General features: G+C 34.2%; 1 protein-coding gene and 1 long non-coding RNA gene across 2 annotated transcripts; one reads left to right on the forward strand and one right to left on the reverse strand.

Moving 5' to 3' along the window:
• Positions 1–2979: 2979 nt before the first annotated feature.
• Positions 2980–6367, forward strand: LOC131017174 (probable disease resistance RPP8-like protein 2). The gene is made up of 2 exons (XM_057945907.1): positions 2980–3857; positions 4470–6367. Exons 1-2 carry the CDS (start codon positions 3047–3049, stop codon positions 5546–5548), a joined length of 1890 nt encoding a protein of 629 aa, XP_057801890.1. The 5' UTR covers positions 2980–3046; the 3' UTR covers positions 5549–6367.
• A 9953-nt stretch (positions 6368–16320) lies between these two features.
• LOC131017175 (uncharacterized) lies at positions 16321–17340 on the reverse strand. Its single transcript, XR_009099461.1, has 2 exons — positions 17058–17340; positions 16321–16691 (listed from the first exon to the last, which is right to left on the reverse strand). It is a non-coding gene; the product is annotated as an uncharacterized LOC131017175 (long non-coding RNA).
• Between the last annotated feature and the right edge of the window lie 1032 nt (positions 17341–18372).

Genomic DNA, 18372 nt, shown 5'->3' on the forward strand with positions numbered 1-18372 from the left:
CACGTATTCCTTTTTGGATCGTCTCATGAATCTTGACACATTTCCAAATAAGGTAATTAATAATTATTACATTTTTTCTCCTACTTTATCACTTTTATTACCTTATCTCTCCTACTTTATCACTTTTATACTTTATTAACTACACACTTAAAACACTAATCTACAACTTCTTAATTTCCGTGCCGAAACGAAACGTGTCAAGATTCGTGGGACGGAGGGAGTATATGTTTTGGTATTAACTTGTTTTTTACAATCTTATGTCAGAAATAGTAAGTCAACACCTTGTTTCTTGAGAAAAGCAGGAAGCGTGTGGGTATAATGAATTTATAACAATAGAAAGATTTCAACTGTAACAGAAGACTTTTGGATTCCTATATGAAAAATTGAAAGCAAAAGCCAAGGAAAGGGGAGGATTGATTCAGCAAGTAGATCAAGACTAGTAAGAAGAAAGAATCACATATTAAACCCAAAATTATTTCCAATATATACTCCTCTATTTTCATATCAATATATCATGTCCTCATCTTCTTCATATACTGTTTTGTTCAAAGATATGAAACTCTACTGTAGTCAAAATCATACTCAGCTGGCCAGATGAGCGAAGGGAGACGGGAGGATTGAATCGGAAAGTCAATCGAGGCGAGCAAAGATACGATGAAGAAAATTCGCAAAAAGGTTTTCTTTTTTTTTTTCACCTTAAATTTGAATAATATGAAGACTTTGCATGATTGTATGGAGTTTTTATATCTGGAGATTCAATTTTTGGATAAATTACATGTCTAGTTAAAAATAGTTGTTCTTTTTACCATACTAGCAGAGAGCACGTGCACTGCACATCTAACATCTTATTTTACATGATTTGTTTATTATAAAATACTCCCTCGATCTCCGTCCACGATTTAATGCCCCACTTTGGTGTGGGCACGGAAACTAAGAAAGCTGAAAAAAGTGATGTGGATGAAATATAAGGGTAGTTGACTAAAGTGATAAAGATAGTTGACTAAAGTGATAAAGGTGTTGTGAGTGAGTCCACTAATGATAAAGTGTAGTAAATATATAATACAAAAATAATAAAGGTGTTTTAAGGTGGATCCATTAGTGGCAAAGGGTAGTAAATATAGGAAAATAAGAAGAGTAAAAAAGTACAAAAAGCAGAATAGAGCTTTAATTTGTGGACAAAAATTTAAGAGCAAGTAGGGCTTTAAATTGTGGGCGGAGAGAGTAATATTATATTTGAAGATAAAAAAAATTATTATAATATTATTAATTATTAATTAACTTCAACAAATATTAGCAAAGTAGGTGTGAAAAGTAGACAATAGATATTACCAAATCTTTTATGGTGTGTACAATAGTAGTGAAATGATAATTTATAATAATATAACTTACATATATAATTAGAAGAAGGAAAACCACATAATAAATTTTTCCAATGGCAAGGTGAATAAGATGGAAAAGTTGCTCCCATCCAAATTCCAATATACCTCCATTAATTCAATAAAATATTGTGTTAATGGGCAAAAATGCCCTATCCCTTATGTGTTTTTTGTAAAATGCCCTCTCTTATCATAGAAAGCATTCTATGCCCTAAATATGTGAAGTGCCTAATTTACCCTTTGATGTTGATGGGTTTGCTTGGTTTTTTGTGAAAGTCTTACACATTTGACCGATTTGACAGACATCGGTCATAAAAGTCAACGATTTGACAGCTATCGGTCAAGAGTATATGTGTCCGGCCGGTGGCTAGATCATGTGTCCGGCCGGACGGACACATGTTTTCACCGGCCGGACACTTGATTTTATCAGTCGGACACATGTCTGACCGATAAAATCATGTGTCCGACCGGCTAGATCATGTGTCCGCCCGGCCGGACACATGTTTTCACCGGCCGGACACATGATCTAGCCGGTCGGACACATGATTTTATCGGTCAGACATGTGTCCGACCGATAAAATCAAGTGTCCGGCCGGTGAAAACATGTGTCCGCCCGGCCGGACACATGATCTAGCCACCGGTCGGACACATATACTCTTGACCGATAGCTGTCAAATCGTTGACTTTTATGACCGATGGCTGTCAAATCGGTCAAATGTGTAAGACTTTCACAAAAAACCAAGCAAACCCATCAAATCAAGGGGTACTTAAAGAATAGGGCATGAAATGCTTTGTATGATAAGAGAGGGCATTTTTACAAAAAAAGATAAGGAAATGGGCATTTTAAATTTTCACTCTAAAATATTTATAAATCATAAAGTCGATTGTTATTCATTACAAGCCACTATAAATGCATTACAGTCTTACTGACCTCAGCCTCTCTTACTCAAAATTAAAATTATGAAATACAGCTCATCATGCTCATATCTTTGAGCCCCATACTCATACATAAACATTTATGTTAATTTCTGTGTTATATATCAGGGGTGAGCAGAAATCGAACCGAAATGTAAAACCGAACCGAATCGAATCGTTTCAGTGCGGTTCGATCCCGATTCCAATGGTTGGTTTTCGGTTCGGTTCCGAAAATTAAAAACCGATAAGTTTCGGTTCGGTTTTGGTTTTTGGTTCGGTTTTAAACCGAACCGAACCAATAAATATTAATATTTTATTATATATTTATATTTTATAATATATAGTTAATTTTCTAATTTTTAATTGGTTTATATATTTATATTTTATAATATATTAATTGGTTTTTCCGAAAATTATATATTTATATTTTTACATTATTTTATAGGTTTTAATTGGTTTTTTCAAAAAAAAAAAGAAAAAAAAAACTTTGCATTTTATCGGTTTCGGTTCGGTTTGGCACCCCCAATTGGTGTGGTTCGGTTCCAATTTTAACCATCGGTTCGGTTTTTTCAGTTTTAGATTTTTGGTTCGGTTTTGCACCAAACCGAACCGATGCTCACCCCTTAATATATGTATTCTTAGACTCATTATCATCATTTCTCATATAACATGTCTAAATTCTGTTCAACCCAAAATCATTTTTTATATACTAATAATTTATCAATTTGTTGGAATTTGTTATTTCCTAGCTACAAATGCTGTTAGGACAGCAGTTTGGTTCAAGCAGAAACACGTCGGAAGCCCTCCTCTTATCGTTGATACAGAAGCTGGACATTACTTATCGAGAGGGCAGGAAAATGTACTATATAAATAAGGATATGCTAAGGGTAATTAAAGAGATGAGAGAGATTGTGAATATAGTGAGGGATAAGAGATTGGAAGAGGGGAGAACCCTAAATTTTTTAGTATGCGACCTTGTCGATGTGGCTGAGCATGCCCTCGACATTTTCAAAAAAGGCGAAACCTTTTCTTTATACTATGCTTCCATCCATAGTTGGATTGGAGAGATCAAAAAGCGCATGCTTAAATTAGGAGATGATGGAGCGGAGATGGAGCCCAACATGAGATCATTGAAAAAGGATGATGACGAAGAAGATGACAATTACGTGGTGGGTTTGGACGAAGATGTGGAAATGCTGCTTCGCAGAAGCATTATTGATGGGGAAGGATATGCAAAGACTGTTCTCATCAAAGGGATGTGTGGTATTGGAAAGACAACTCTTGCAAGAGAGATATACAACCATCCAACCGTCGTTGAGCGATTCAAGCATCGTCGTCTTTGGGTATCTAATGTTACTCACTTCACTCTTAAAGAGCTATTTATCAAACTAATACAACAGGTAGATCCTTGGTATCTCCTTGAATCTTCGTTATTGGAGAATATGGACAACCCAAGTCTCAGAGATATGCTTTGCCAACGCCTGCAAGGAACGTATCTTATAGTTCTCGACGACGTGCCCAAACAAATGCACTTGACGACTTTCTTGTATGCTCTTCCCCAACGAGGTATGTATGATCATCTTTCTAGATTTTAAGTTTTTGTAATTAAATTTTGAAGTTTCAAATTAAATTCTAGAGATTACTATTAATTATTAGAGTCCAATGGTTTTGTTTTTTGTTTTTTGTTTTTTATTTAAAAAAAGGGATTATGGCCAAAAAATACATGAATTTTGAAAAAAGTTGCAATTTTCACCTCAACTTTCAATTAAGCCCCAAAATACATGAATTTATATTTTTGTTGTAATTTTCACATAAGTTTGACTTTCAACGAAATTAGAGCTTAATTGACAATCGAAATTAAGTCAAATATGTTAATTTTTGTCTTGTTAGACCTCCGAGCTTCTAAATACTCGTCATTATTAGAAGTTAGATCAGCATCAGGTGAATTTCCGACTGTCATTAAACTCTAATTTCGTTGAAAGTCAAACTTAGGTGAAAATTGCAACAAAAATATAAATTCATGTATTTTGAGGCTTAATTGAAAGTTCATGTGAAAATTGCAACTTTTTTCAAAGTTCATGTATTTTTTTGCCATAATCCCTTAAAAAAATACATCATCAATGAATCTGGTAATCTAATTCTGACTGTTCCTTTTTTGCATTGTTCTTATGTAAGCAGAAAATGGAAGTAGATTGCTGATCACAAGTCACACAACACATGTCGACATACATGTAGGCGTAGGAGATGTTCATAAAATGAAACCTTTGGATTCTAAAAAGGGCTGGCAATTGTTTTTGAAAACAATAAATCATGGCAATAAATTGGTGGGTGAGCACAAATTCCCAATGGACTTGGAGCCTATGGGAAAACAAATGTTGAGGAAATGCGGCGGTCTGCCATTAGGTATAAAAGAGGTGGGAAAGCAGTTAGCAGAAAAGAAACTCTCAGGAGGAAGTGAATGGGAACAGCTTCTTGAATCAGTTGATTTTAGTTCAACATTGAAGTTGTTGGAACCATTTTATCATAAATTGGATCCCAAAATGGAGTCATGTTTCTTGTCTATGGCCTTCTTTAAGGAAAATACAACTTTGAGGAAAGAAAAGTTGATACACATTTGGGTTGCAATAGGAGTGGTTTCAAGATATGACTATGAATCATATTTAGATGGTTTAATCAATGAATCTGTTATTGAAGTCAAGGACAAGAGCACGGAGTATCAAATGAATGCTCTACTACACATGTTATCCATTCAAAAAGCAGAGGAGAAACTATGTTTTGAGATCCTAACGAACAATGGAAATAATCGACCCTCTGAGAGTCCTCGTTATCATCGTGTTATCATTTGTAGCAGAGAAAAGTTCAACTACTCCACGGATCAAGATAAACATCTTGTTTCTCTCTTCTTCCATGGAGGTGGCTACTTGGACGCTAGTCCGTCTTATTGGAAGAGCTTTGAAAAACTTAAGATACTTGACTTGGAAGATTTTGGGCTAAAGAATTTACCAGAAAGTATTGGCAGATTGACTGAATTACGATACTTGGGATTGAGAAACAATTACATACAAGAGCTCCCAGACTCGTTGGGGTGGTTGAAAAAGCTTGAGGTTCTTGACATAGCTCACAACTTTATGGTGGAGGTGCCAGATGTTATATGGGAATTGTGTATCCTTCACCACCTCTACCTGTCTGATATGATTTGCCGGAATCCTTTGAAGATAGAAGCGCTACAGCATCTGGAGACCTTAACCTACGTCTAGGTTGATAATTGGACATATGAGCTCTCTAGCTTAAATATGCCTACTTCTATTAAGAAATTGGGCATAGAAGGATTGGATGGAAATTCAGATGTAAGCAAGCTCTTTGCATCATTAGCTAAGTTGAAGAAACTTGATCATCTAATCTTAAGAGGGTATCGTTTCAGAAGCATGCCTTGTTTGGATGAGCTTGCTATTCTACACAGTCTCAAAACACTCAAATTGGATGGACTCCTTGCAAGGTTACCAAATAATCTCCCTCCAAATATTGAATCATTGACGTTGATTAATAGCTGTCTTGATGAAGACCCCATTCCACTACTAGGGATGCTACCCAGACTAGAACACCTCAAATTGCGGAACGCATACACTGGTCAACAAATGGTGAACCTGCACGGCAGCTTCCCTCGTCTCGTAGTCCTGTGCATCGAGGAGTTATGGAATCTGAGAAATGTTCAATGTGGAAAAGATGCAATGTATTGGCTCAAGAAATTGGAAATCCATGATTGTCCAAATCTGGATACCCTCCCAAAAGAGATTGTGTCGTTTATTTGTTTGAAGGAGTTAAAGATGGTGACAACCAAAAGCATTGCAGCAAAGATCAAGAATTCAGACTTAATCTCCAAAATAAGGATCGTGAATATCAATCCATGAGGTAGAGCAATTCTCTTCATTATTGTTGGTGTCAATTTGGAAAGTTTCTAGCTAGATTTTCTTCCTTTTTCCCCTTGGTGGTTGTGTGTTTGTAAATGGTACATTTAGTTGTGATTATGTATCATGGTTATCATTGTGTTGTTAAGGAAAATCATAAACCAACAAAAATCTGCACCTATCAAACACCTTGACTGAGTAAAATCACTTCTTAATTGTGTTTGAGTGGCTAAACCATGCTAGCCTCATCATTTCACCACGATGAACAAGTTTATATAGCTAGATGGATGTACTCTATCCAAATATAAATTTATTTTTAAAATTTCTAATTACAAATTACAACGTAAAGAAAAATTCGACTATAGAATTACAACCTACTTAAGTGCGAGATAACAAAAAAAGGTCATTGAGGAAAATTGAAATTGCAAGCAACGATGATCAATCCAATCGTCCAGGAGAGTCTCACAACAAGCCGAAAGAAGAAGAAGAAAAATTCCACAATCATCAAAATCAAACAATTAAAAAATATATAGAGTTTGTTTAGGTTCATATCTTAAATAATTTATACATTTATTTTATGAGCATCCCGGGCAAAGGAAGTGACGTTGCAAGGCCTTAAATAAATTCAACATAAGTAGGAATTAATTGTTAAAATAGTATCGTAACTTTCAATGTTTATATGTTACGACCGGAATTTGAAAATGAGGACTATAGCTTCCATTGTTTACATTTACACTCCTATTTAGTCATCATTTGATGTGTTAAATAGGAGTGTAAATGTAATCCTCATTTTTAAATTTCATAGCATATAGTCTTCATTTTCAAATTCCGAAACATATAGTCCTCTTTTTGAAAAACACAAAAACTTACGGTCTTATTTTAACAATTAGCTCACATAATTAATCTACGAGTACTTTCTCTAATATAATAATGAGTCCATATATGAAATCGACCATTTTGATATAGTACAACACCACCTAAAGTGGGAAAACATCACCGCACGCAGGCGGGAATGAACCCAAGACCTCTCACAAATAAGAGTTTTTGGATACCTCAACTTTGTCACTAGAGCAAGGCCTCATTGACAATTCTTTTTATTTTTGAACCAAAAGTTTTAAATAAATCGAAATTCCTATTTAATTAGTTTATAATTTACCATAATGTGATCAAATAACAACACTCATTTAGGAATGGCAGTGGATCTCGAATTCGGTCCAGATCCGTAGATTCAGATCTTCTTTTTGAATTTGGACCTTTTAAAAATTGGACCTGATGGATCTGAACTAGGGATGGCAGTGGATCCTGGACCCGGTCCAGATCCGTGGATCCAGATCCAATTTTACGGATCTGGATCTCAATTTTTTGGATCCGCGGATCTGGATCTGGATCTCATTTTTTAAAACGGATCTGGATCTGGATCTTGAAATTTGAGATCCGGATCCGACCCAGATCCGACCCATGGATCCGATTTTATTTAAAATATATTATTTATTTTTTATATTTATTTTATTAATAATATTAGATATATTAAAAATTTAAAATAATAGAAAATTTAGAATAACTTTCCAAACCCTAGTTTCTAATTCTAATTTCCCCTTTCACGGTTCCTGATCTCCCTCCCTCACTCACCCGCCGCCTCAATCACTTCCATCTCCCTCTCGGCCTCTCCAGTTAGCCGATCGCCGCCTCACTCCCATCTTCGGTCTCCCTCTCCAGTTCGTTCGCCCACCGCCGGCGAAGGCGGTGACAGCAGCAGCTGCAGCACACGCCCTGACGCCCATCCTCTTCCAGTTCGCTGTTCGCCCGCCGCCCCTCTTTCTCTTTTTTAGCCTGCCGCCACCTTCTCGGAACACTCTAGCTCGCCGGCCACCTTCTCGGAGCACTCCAGTTCGGCCGCCATCTGCGACTCTGTGTGCAACTCTGCGTGTTGCGGGCTGCACATCTCCATCTACGGTCGCCGCCTGCGACTCTGCGTGCTACTACCCTCCATATACCACCGTCCGGTCGCCGCCAGTCTCCACCGCCGTCGTCGTTCAGCCATATCAATGTCTACCACGGGATGATCTGAATCAAGGGTTAGAAATAAAAAAAATGTTCATTTTGATTTGATTCTGAAATTGAAATTTTGTCTTAGGTTAGATTTTGACTTTGTCAATGTTTATGACTGAAATTTTAATTCTGATTTGGATTGATTTAGTTTCGAAATTTATGTTCTGATTTGGGCTAATTTAGTTCGAAATTTATTGTTAGATTATGAGCTTGTGAGAAGGTGGAGATTAATGATTTGGTCAGCCATTTAGGAATGGAATTTGATTATTGTTAGATTATGAGCTTGTTGATTTGTGAAGAAAAAAAAATTGAATTTAATTTAAAAACAATAGATCCATGGATCTGGACCCGCGGACCCGTGGATCTGACGGATTTGGATCTGGATCCAAAATTTTTAAATCCGTGGATCTGGATCTGATAGATAAAAATGGATCTGGATCTGGTATCGATAAGATCCGGTCCAGATTCGACCCGTTGCCATCCCTAATCTGAACCGGATCTGGAGTGTTCTTTGAATTTTTGAATTTGGATCTGGATCTGGAGTAAGAGGTTCAAGATTCAGATTCAGTCCAAATCCGACCCATGGACCCATATATATATTATTTTTTATTTTATCTAACCATAATAATATTCAATTTATTGTTACGTTGTTTGTCCCTTTCATGTGTTAATGATGTTGAAAGTATCATTAACATTGAAGATGTCTTTGAAGATTATAAAAATCGGCTATGTTGATATGTTGTTAAAGTTTTAGTATACTACAAATATGTTATTTGATACTTGGATTATTGTGTTCTAGTTTATTTTAGATTTTTGAAATGCTTTTTTTTATGAATTATGATGTACTCGCTCCATCCACTAATTCATGTCCTATTTTCCTTTTTGGGTCGTCCACCAATTCATGTCCTACCCATTTTTAGTAACTATTTATACATTTTTAATTGGTAGGTCTTAATAAACAATACACTTTTTATCCACTCAACTAATAAACAATACACTTTGTGGGCCCCTTTCTCCACTCAACTAATAAACAATACATTTTTTCTTAAAACTCGTGTTTCCTTCCTTAGGTCATGAATTAGTGGACGAAGGGAGTAATTACTTATTTTGAATAATTGCTGAAACTATAGGCAATCATTATGGTTTATTTTGGGTTTTAGTTAATTTAAAATTTATTTTAAAAGAGAAAAAGATATGGATCCGAGTTTGGACCCGAGACTTTGTAGATCTTATGAATATGAACTTAAATCTTATTTTTTTAGATCTAATAAATCTGAATTAAATCAAGACCTAAATTAAAAAATTCGAATTTAAATCTAATTAAATCAAGCAGGATCCGATCCAAATCTGTGGCCTTGCCATCCATGCTCATTCAATCAATTGTATGGTATGACATAGAGGGCAGCTTTCAATAAGCTCAATAGTGACATGTAAGAGCATTTCAAAGAAAGTCTACAGCTCGGCCCAACCTTAGATCTCACAAGATACAAAACAATCATAAGTAAATAAAATGAACATGAAAAAAAAAAAAATGAGGCACGTATATGGTGGGCCAGACTGTCAAGCCTAATTTAAAATTGGGCCGGGCCAAAAAATTTCCGGATCTAGTTTGATTTCCATCTGCAATTCTCCAAAGAGATCATCACTTCAATTATGTATCTTACTAAACTTTAGAAAAAAAAATATGTATTTTAAAAATATAATAAACTCGAATATATATGAGACTTTTAATATCTGACACGGTTATTTAAATGCTGCAACTATATTATAATATTGGATCTCTTATGGATGATTTTATTTTGTAAAACTATTTCTTTATTATTGATGGGTGTGTTTTAGTTATTTATATTCGTGTTGTTTGACATGGATTAAATTTTTATATTACCCAAGTTGTTGGTGTTTTTGGCGCAGGAATTGCATGAATTATGGTTGGAAGCTCATGGATGGAAGAAGTTCGAGAATGACATGAATTTGATGAAGTTCGTATGCTTTTGGAAGAGAATTAGAGATTGGGCTTGGACTTAATTATTTTACATCTAATTGAGCCCAAAACTCTTATTTTAGTTTGGAACTAATATTTTAGGGGCCGAAGCCCATGTTGATTAAGAAGGTGGCGACTTTAGGGGTTTAATCCCTATATATATATATATATAGATAGATATATATATAGAGGAGGGCTAGAATAAAAACACTCTTACGTGTATAAAATATGGATGAATCTTGACCATTAGATCTTGATTGATCTAATGGCTTGAAATTAGCTTAATTATATATTAAATAACAACCGAAAATTCATTAGAGGACAACCTAGTAATTTACCTAATCTATATTTTCGGTAACAAGATATGTATTTGTGATCAAATCTCTTTCTCTTTCCATTTAATGATTAATCATTAAACATGTCTACAATTCGTATCATCAACAAAATTTTTTATGTATTTGTGTTGTTCTTATTTGTAGTGCTTCGATCTATAGTCCTATACTCATTGAGTTCTCAAAAATTTTATTCCTTAAAGTTGACATACTAATTCAACAAAGATTCGTAACAGTATTGAAAAAATTCGTAATACGATCTATTTTATACACACTACACATTCAGATAGATTCTATAGTGGGTTTGATTTTTTTTAAAAACTATTAATTACGATCTTTAGTATTTGTATTATTCTTATTTAAAAATATTTATTTATACCAAAAAATTGAAAACTTCGTAACACTTGTGAGATTAATTATGAATTTGCTTAACAATTCATACGTCCGCGTGTAGTTTGTGCATTTCTATAGTATTTTATTTAGTCATTGCTTATATTTCTATAGTATTTTTTTAAAAAACTATGAATTATAATTTTTATGTATTTGTGTTGTTCTTATTTGTAGTGCTTCGATATATAGTCATATACTCATTGAATTCTCAAAAAATTTATTCCTTACAGTTAACATACTAATTCAACAAAGATTCGTAACAGTATTTAAAAAATTCGTAACAAATTCTATTTGATACACACTACACATTCAGCTAAATTCTATAGTGGGTTTAATTTTTTTTTTTTTAACTTTTAATTACGATCTTTAGTATTTGTATTACTCTTATTTAAAAATATTTATTCATACAGAAAAATTTAAAAATTCGTAACACTTGTGAGATTAATTATGAATTTGCTTAACAATTCGTACGTCCGCGTGTAGTTTGTGCATTTCTATAGTATTTTATTTAGTCATTGCTTATATTTCTATAGTATTTTTTTTTAAAACTATGAATTATAATTTTTATGTATTTGTGTTATTCTTTTTTGTAGTGCTTCGATCTATAGTCCTATACTCATTGAGTTCTCAAAAAATTTATTCCTTAAAGTTGACATACTAATTCAACAAAGATTCGTAACAGTATTGAGAAAAATCGTAACAAATTCTATTTGACATACACTACACATTCAGCTAAATTCGTAACAGGATTGAAAAAGTTCGAAACAGGATTGAAAAAATTCGTAACACTTGTGAGATTAATTATGAATTTGCTTAACAATTCGTATGCCCGCATGTAGTTTGTGCATTTATATAGTCTTTTATTTAGTCATTGCTTATATTTCTATAGTATTTTTTGTTTAAACTATGAATTATAATTTTTATGTATTTGTGTTGTTCTCATTAGTAGTGCTTCGTCCTATACTAATTGAGTTCTGAAAAAATTTATTCCTTAAAGTTTGCATACTTATTCAACAAAAATATTTAAAAAATCGTAACATTTGTCAGATTATTTGTAAGCTATAAATTGTGCCTTCACATGCACCAAGATAAGTGTTCAGAGATAATTTATTAAAACTGTGACTTGTTGGCTGACTTTTCGAACACACCCTTCAATCATAATATTATTAATACATAGGTGAATTTTTCACATACATTTATTTAGAATTCTATTTTTAGAGTTCCACCTATTACGAATTATAAGTATGCAAGCCCCCCCAACCAATCACATACCAATAATTAAAACAACCATGTTTATTCAGTATAAAACCAAGACAGTTATGCAAGATACTTAACAAAACTTCCAACAAATATCCAGAAACCAACAATTACGAAATGCTCGTAATATTATCCAACTCGCCAATAAAGAAAAATAAAGTCTATCTCTGCAAGTAGATATGCGTCATCATAACAAGATCCATATATTTCTTGAATTCATCATCCTAGCAAAGTAGCATCAATGTCTAATGCGGGGTTATTGAAGACCTCGTCATAGTACGCATTAGCTCCAACCGCAACCGCATCTTTGGCAATATTTTTCTCCCATCCAAGAAGCACTGCACAGTACCTCGCACGTAAGAGGTTTAGTTTCTTCTTTAGCTTCGGCGCTAATCCACAACTCCATAAAGATGGATTCTCACCCATAAACGCCTCCATGTGTCGCATCATGTATACGCCAGAGTCATTTATGTTCTTTGAATCCCCCCATTTGATATGTGGTATCAACATTTTTTATCGCTTCACAACGTTGCTCTTGTGCACATGACCTAAATGTCCCATGTAGTCTCCAAGCATTTGTTTCTGTGTAATTAATAAGCATTAGAAAACAACATAAACATTAAACAATATACCATATAAAAATGAAGTCACAAAACAAACAAACGAAATTGTTTTTACCACGTCGTTCACCGTTGACAAATATTTTTCATCTCGGCACTGTACTTGGGTCTCATTCCGACTGTCTAAAACATACGCCTTCTCTTTTCTTATGTCGACGCATACCATGAAAAAATCTATTATTCTATACACAGGGAAGCAGAACTGCAGCAAATTTTGAAATAGAACACTTTAATAATATAATTATTATGATTTCAATATGTGATACCAGTGCATAGCATAAAAAACAAACCAAATCTATGCCTGAAATAGCCATCTGTTGAAGCCCTGATAGTTCATTAGATAGAAGCCTAAAAAATATATCCCGACGTCTATTGTATGTCCAAGTACTTGGCGGTTGAACAATAGACTCCGACTACAAACACATAGCCCAACAACATATATTTCAATATAATATGATCATAGATACAAGTTCAATTAACGTATAAAATAAAGCTGGTACGTGTCTTACGCAAATTTCAACTGAGGCAAAGAATCGTGCTGGCGATGCATCCGACCTGAACTCCTCATTCATATTCAAGCATATCACCCACGCGGTAATGACTTCAGGACCTACAACATTATCCCTGCAGAGTGTTGCCATGTGCATTCGTTGCAGAATTGTATTATCATACTGGAACATCACTTTGACACTGTAATTAATAATAAAAAAACGTGCATTATACATAATGTACATTCGAAATAAATTTTATACAAACAAATTGAAAAAGTTTTTTTACTTGTCCTCTTTCTGGTTGTACATCCCAAATAGGGCCAAAGCCTTCTCTTTCTTATTGAGACGTTTGGTCGTACTCACACTTCTCTCCATAAAAGGGGACAAATTATAATTTGTTTTCTTAAGCAGTCCCTTGCTTCTGCAATTCATTCCCACATGATCCACCATATCCTAAACCAACTCGAAAAGGGATTAGTTTCAACAACTAAAATCATTCATGCAACCTTTCTTATCTTTTTATTCATGCCACAAATTTAAAACTTACTCATTATTCATTTGAATTCGTACTCCATAATATTTAAAATCGTAAACTAAAAAGAGGTTCGTACTACAAACTTACAAAATCGTAAGATTAGAAACCTACAATCCAAATTCATATTGCAGTTCAAAAAAATAATTCGTAAAATTCAGAAAATCCCTGCAAATCAAATTATAAACTTACAAATTCGTGAACTTGTGCAAATGATTCGTCATCCAATGTTAGAAAAACGTAATATAAGCAACCAACAGATCAATTCACATGAACATATTTCAAATTCGTAACCGAATACCACCTCATATTTCAGACAATTTGACATGCAAATATATGATCATGCTTAATAAATACTCACATTCACAAAATGTGAGCCAAAAAATACATACATCTCCTAGCAATTGTCAGCCAAAAAAACACATATATTGTCAGCCAAAAAACACATACATCTCATGAACTTTCCTTTTAAGTTCGCTGTTCAACATTCAAAGAAAAACTATTAAGTATGAAAAATTTAAAGATTCGTAACAGTATTTAAAAAATTCGTAACAAATTCTATTTGATAAAATTCGTAACATAAATGATACCTTCATTTGGTTGGTCTCCTTGTTTTTCTTTACCCTTTGACTTCAAGTTTCCTGCCATTATCGATTTAAAATTAGATTTTGCACGTGCTAGGAACTAACAACGATAGACATTTCATAAAAAATTAAGACCTTCTCCCCAAGCCAAATCCCAGAACTATTTGTAACATAATCGCAACCCAACATGGAAAAAACGACACATCCTAAAAAAATTCGTAACCAATCGCACCCAACATGGAAAAAACGACACATGCCAAAAAAAATCGTAACCAATCGCAACCAACCAATCTGTCTTTCTCCACACGACAACTCCCCAAAACAATTCGCAACCACAATGGCAAAAATAAATCCTACATCAATATAAACCTATACCCCCAAATCTAAAAAAACCCAAATTCGACACACACATAAGAAACCCCAGAATCGAATAACTAAAAGTGGAACTTTCATATATCTAACTGATTCTTCACATAATAATCAAATTCTTCACATCAATCTTAAAGAATTTTAAGCATAAAGAATCCGCAGTTACGAACCTCCCGAACCACCCTTCGTCTTCGCCATGACGACACACAAAAACCCTCGGTTCGTCACGTTCACTATGCGCCTTGAATAGATGAGCGCCGTTAATGGAAGAGCGCTGTGAATGCAAGAGTGAATGTTTTGTAATTTCGCAGACCTAGTTTTGAAGGGAGAGAGAGAACTTTGATAATATCAATGACATAATTGCAAATTCATAATACACTAGAGTAAATGTATACCAATTTTATCTTCCCCTAATTTAAAAGATCCGATCTTCTCAATTCCATCAGAAATCATTTAAGATATTGAAATAAAATCTTACCATATCAATCGGCGACAGAATCAGAAAAGACAATGATAAACGGAAGGCCAAATTTGTGCTGTGACAATTATACCCTTATTGTATTTATCACTACGAATCACAAGTATAAACCTTAAGAATCATCAATCTAGTAAACTCACGATCTGGTCCGTTGATTTAAGAGTGGTGGATGGATGGATTTCATCCATAATTTATACACTTAAGAGTGTTTTCATCCTAGCCCACCCCTATATATATATATATATATATATATATATATATATATATATATATATATATATAGGCAAAGGTTCAATTGAGAAGCATAAATATAGTGAGAATTGAGAAACAATCTCATTCATTGAATTTCAACAATATAACGGCCAGTAATTAACGTATGATTATGCGTACTAATTCCAACAAAGGTCACATTTGTAATTTATACTGCCACTATATCTGTTACTTACCTTACAAGATCTTAATGAAATCCTTTTTTTATAGGAAGATATGATGGAAGATTGTTCGTCATCTCACGCAAATCTTTTAGTTTAACAAGTTTTGTATTTGTGTTGTACACATTTTGATACTATTCTTATAATCAGTATTAATTTTATCACTTTTATATTAATTTAAATTCATTGAACTTATATTGAACCGATTTTGAACAAATACAAGTAAAAATTAATCAAAATTTTAATTTTTAGTTACGAACAAAGTATTGAAATTTCACAATTTGGATGAACTTATTATATATTTCTAATGAACTTATTGGAACTTATCAATCTCCATAACATTTCCCTGCATTGAAATTTCACAATTTGGATGAACTTATTATATATTTCTAATGAACTTATTGAAACTTATCAATCTCCATAACATTTTTCTGTATTGAAATTTCACAATTTGAATGAACTTATTATATATTTTTAATGAACTTATAACCAAATCTGTATACATAATCTATACAAATTCAAATTAAAATATTAAATTGTGTATATATAATATGAACTTGTTTTTTCAAAGTTGGGTGAACATACTGAACAATTTGTTGAATTTATTTAATATATGGTTAAATTGCAATAATCATCTGGTATTATTTTATTTCAATTTCATATGTCTTGTTTTCCATTTTAATGAACTTTATTATCTACACGTTGAACAATGTATATATATAATATGAACTTGAACTATGATTCTCCACCACTTCACCATTATAGTTGTAAGGAAAGAAAGTTGGCCAGATCTAGAATCAAACCCACCATTGTACGAATGGCTCCACAAGCAAGCACCATTTTTGACATCTTAGTCACAAACAATGTGCCAATCAACGGAAAGCATTGTCTTTAAACTCTTGCCAAAGTAAGATCCGTCAGTAACTTAATACAAATGGAGCGCTCATAACACACTTTTGGGCATCACTTAATTTACTCTACCTGCAGCAAATGAAGGTTACGAATTAACACCATGCATTCTTAGTGGTTGACATAATGATGCTGAAATTTTTTGTGTTTTCTGAGTCCGAACAATTAACACAATGTATAAGAAAAATCTAAATAGCATAATGTGCACCACATTTCTAAACCAAATTAATACTTTAATTAACAATTTAGAAATTGCTAACTCAAAAACCAAGTGATCATTCCTTCACATATTAGCGCTTGGTGCAAACAAGTAGAAACTCTAATAAGATGAAGGAACATGACAGATTCCACAACAAAAAGATGAAAAAGAGAACAAATCATTTGGCACAATTCGATTAAACATTCAACTAAAATTTGAAACAATTTTCGCCGCCATACCTAATTTAACCAGATCGCACACTAACCACACCGTGTACCACTCGAATTTCTCCTTACTCTTCTCAGATTCAATCTCCTCATCGGGCGGCGAAGATTCCACCATCGTCGGAGAAATCGCCACTAAAAAGTTCCCAACAACGATCTCGTTCTACAAAATCTGTCATTTTCGTGTATTCCAAATCTGCCGTCTCGGATTATGGTGGTAGCGTAATCAATTTTGTTGAATGAGTTGCTAATGGAATGTCGAAAAATAAGGATGAATTGGATGTGCATTGATTTGGTCAAATAAAAGTTACATGACTACCCTTATTTAATGTAAAATATTGTTATTTTGAATTCGTTGAATTAGAATTACCCAATTTCAGGAATTTTCAGAGCCGCGAGATTATAGTAGATCAAAGGGTAGGATTGTTTCTTAATTCTTAATCTTATAGCTTTTCTCAATAGATACTAACCCTATATATATATATATATATATATATATATATATATAGGGTTGGGTTCCGGTGGATCCCTATGCTTATAATAGATCCGTAGATCCCAATCTAGACCACACATTTATGACATGTGGCGCATCAAGATGGTGACACGTGGCAAGACATTTCAAGGCAAAATCTGGAGAGGGGTAAAATTGGAATGTAATTTTCGAAATTCAAAAAAAAAAAAAAAAAAAAATTATATTTTCTCAAAATATGTATATTTTAGATGCATAAAGTTTCATACGAGAATGCATAAAGTTTCATATAAATATGCATAAGATTTCACCCCACCCCAACCCCACCCCCCACACCCCAGAACCCCACCCCACCCCAGAACCCCACCCCCACCCACCCCCTACCCCCCCACCCCCCCACCCACCCCCCCACCCCCAAAAAAAAAAAATTTTTTTTTTTTATTTTTTTAAAAACTGATTTTCTGACCACTGACCCACCCCCACCCCCACCCCCCACCCACCCACCCACCCACCCACCCCCCCCCCCCACCAAAAAAAATTTTTTTTTTATTTTTATTTTCTCAAAAACTGATTTTCTGACCACTGACCCCCCCCCCCACCCACCCACCCCCCCACCCCCCCCCCCAAAAAAAATTTTTTTTTTTTGAAAATCAGTTTTAAAAAAAATAATTTTTTTTTGGGGGGGGGGGTGGGGGGGTGGGGGGTGGGTCGGTGGGGGGGTGGGGGGGTGGGTGGGGGTGGGCCAGCAATTAGAAAATCAGTTTTTGAAAAAAAAAAAAAAAATTTGGGGGGGGGTGGGGGTGGGGGGGTGGGTGGGGTGGGGGGTGGGTCGGTGGGGGGTGGGTGGGGGTGGGCCAGCAA

The sequence above is a fragment of the Salvia miltiorrhiza genome, chromosome 3 (genome assembly GCF_028751815.1).
Source record: "Salvia miltiorrhiza cultivar Shanhuang (shh) chromosome 3, IMPLAD_Smil_shh, whole genome shotgun sequence".
Lineage (NCBI taxonomy): Eukaryota > Viridiplantae > Streptophyta > Magnoliopsida > Lamiales > Lamiaceae > Salvia > Salvia miltiorrhiza.

Excerpts from the sequence above, each read along its gene's own strand:
- LOC131017174 (XM_057945907.1), top strand. The coding sequence starts at position 3,047 with ATGCTGTTAGGACAGCAGTTTGGTTCAAGCAGAAACACGTCGGAAGCC. Across the intron at positions 3,858-4,469 it reads GTATGCTCTTCCCCAACGAG|AAAATGGAAGTAGATTGCTG; the intron begins GTATGTATGATC and ends TTATGTAAGCAG.